The sequence below is a fragment of the Orycteropus afer genome, unplaced genomic scaffold (genome assembly GCF_000298275.1).
Source record: "Orycteropus afer afer isolate SDZICR_OR568_19922 unplaced genomic scaffold, OryAfe1.0 scaffold00402, whole genome shotgun sequence".
NCBI lineage: Eukaryota > Metazoa > Chordata > Mammalia > Tubulidentata > Orycteropodidae > Orycteropus > Orycteropus afer.
In genome coordinates, this window is record NW_006921989.1 from 46,624 (window position 1) to 48,438 (window position 1,815).

At 40.9% G+C, this 1,815-nt stretch overlaps 1 protein-coding gene across 1 annotated transcript; it reads right to left on the reverse strand.

Moving 5' to 3' along the window:
• Positions 1 to 389: 389 nt before the first annotated feature.
• Positions 390 to 1,367, reverse strand: LOC103207917 (olfactory receptor 18-like). Its single transcript, XM_007953618.2, has one exon. It carries the CDS (start codon positions 1,317 to 1,319, stop codon positions 390 to 392), a length of 930 nt encoding a protein of 309 aa, XP_007951809.2. The 5' UTR covers positions 1,320 to 1,367.
• Between the last annotated feature and the right edge of the window lie 448 nt (positions 1,368 to 1,815).

Below are 1,815 nucleotides of genomic sequence, written 5' to 3' on the forward strand. Positions count from 1 at the left end.
CACATAACCTGTGTAAATAGATTTGATAGATACAAAAGTATGGAAAATACACATAAACCCTGGAAATGGATGTAAAATTTAAATATACAAAAGTTGTGCATTTCTCCAGAAAGCCTGGGTCATTGACGAAAAACTATAAAAGTCTTCATAGGTAAAACAGGATTCAGTCATGCAGTGATTATGACATATGAAGGATCTCAGAATACTCCCCCAATCCTTTAAAAGCATACCAAAAGGAGTCATATTCAGATATGAAACACAGAGAAGAACGAAAGCCACAAAAGTGATGCAACCTGATACTCAAGATTTGCAGTTTTAGATGTTTGGTTTTGCTGCCTTTTCTACCTACACAATAAAAAAAAAAAAAAAAGATGGCACAGGTATTGAGATTAGGCTGCGGTGCTGAGGAGTCTCCACAGGGCTCTCTTGATGTCCCTGTTCCTCAGGCTGTAGATGAAAGGGTTCAGCATGGGAGTGACCACAGTGTATGCCACTGAGGCCACTGCACCTTTCCTGGGGGAAGAAGAGACAGCAGAACTGAGGTACACTCCAAGGCCTGTTCCATAAAATAAGCAAACAACTGAAAGATGAGAGCCACAGGTGGAAAATGCTTTATACTTCCCACTTGATGATGGGACTCTTAAAATGGAGGAGACAATTTTAGAATAAGAGAAAAGGATCCCTGAAATTGGAAGAAAACCAGACATGGCACCAACAATGTACATTACTATGTTATTGGTGAATGTGTCAGAACAGGCAAGGTTGAGGAGTTGAGAAGGGTCACAAAAGAAATGAGCAATTTCCACATTCTTGAAGTAGGTAACTTGTAACACCACTGAATTGTGCAGTTGGGAGACCAAAAGGCTGATGGAAATGGACACCAAAACCAGCAAACCACATAGGCGGGGGTTCATGATGATCCGGTAGTGCAGAGGGTGACAAATAGCTACAAACCGGTCATAGGCCATTGCAGTCAGGAGCAGACTGTCCAAACATCCAAAAAGCATAAAAAAAGACATCTGAGTCAGGCATCCTGCATAGGCGATGACTCTACTGTGAGTTTGGATGTCTGCAATCAGCTTTGGGACTGTGGTGGAAGTGAAACCAATGTCAGCCAAGGACAGACTGGAAAGGAAGAAGTACATAGGGGTGTGAAGGTGAGAGTCACAGCTGACGGCCAGGATGATGAGCAGGTTACCAAGTACAGTGACCATGTACGTGGACAGGAACATCCCCAAGAGAACAGGCTGCAGTCCCGGGTCCTCTGAGAGGCCTAACAAGAAGAATTCTGAGACACTTGTAAGATTCTGTGGCTCCATGTAGCTGAGACAGCTTTTAGAAAAGAAAGAGAAGAGGATTGAAAAAGAAGAAACAAGCAAACAATCATTTGGCACTGCGTCTTATTTTGAATTCAAGAAATTTGTATGTGTTCATATTTGACCATAGGTCCCAGTATCTTTAGCAATATTTCTCAGTTGGGGTAAACCCATTCTCCATAGACCCCTTCCTCATTAGTGTCTCTGTGAGTCACCCATTTTAGATATACAGGGCTAAGAATGTTAGAGGAGTGAGTATAAAGATATGAGTTTTATCTAGTGAGTATAGAGGAGTTTTATTCAAGTATAAAAATCAATGAACACAGTACAATTTAGCCCTCTCCCTCTGAACAAAGCAAATAGATGTAAAAATATTCTTCCCCTTTTAAGAAAAAAAAAAAAATCATACTCATTAAAGGAAACTTGTTATTGTTGTTGTTAGGTGCCCTCAACTAGGTTCTGACTCATAGGCACCCTACATAAAACAGAACAAAATGCT

Coding starts and splice junctions, on each gene's coding strand:
- LOC103207917 (XM_007953618.2), bottom strand. CDS start 1,319: ATGGAGCCACAGAATCTTACAAGTGTCTCAGAATTCTTCTTGTTAGGC.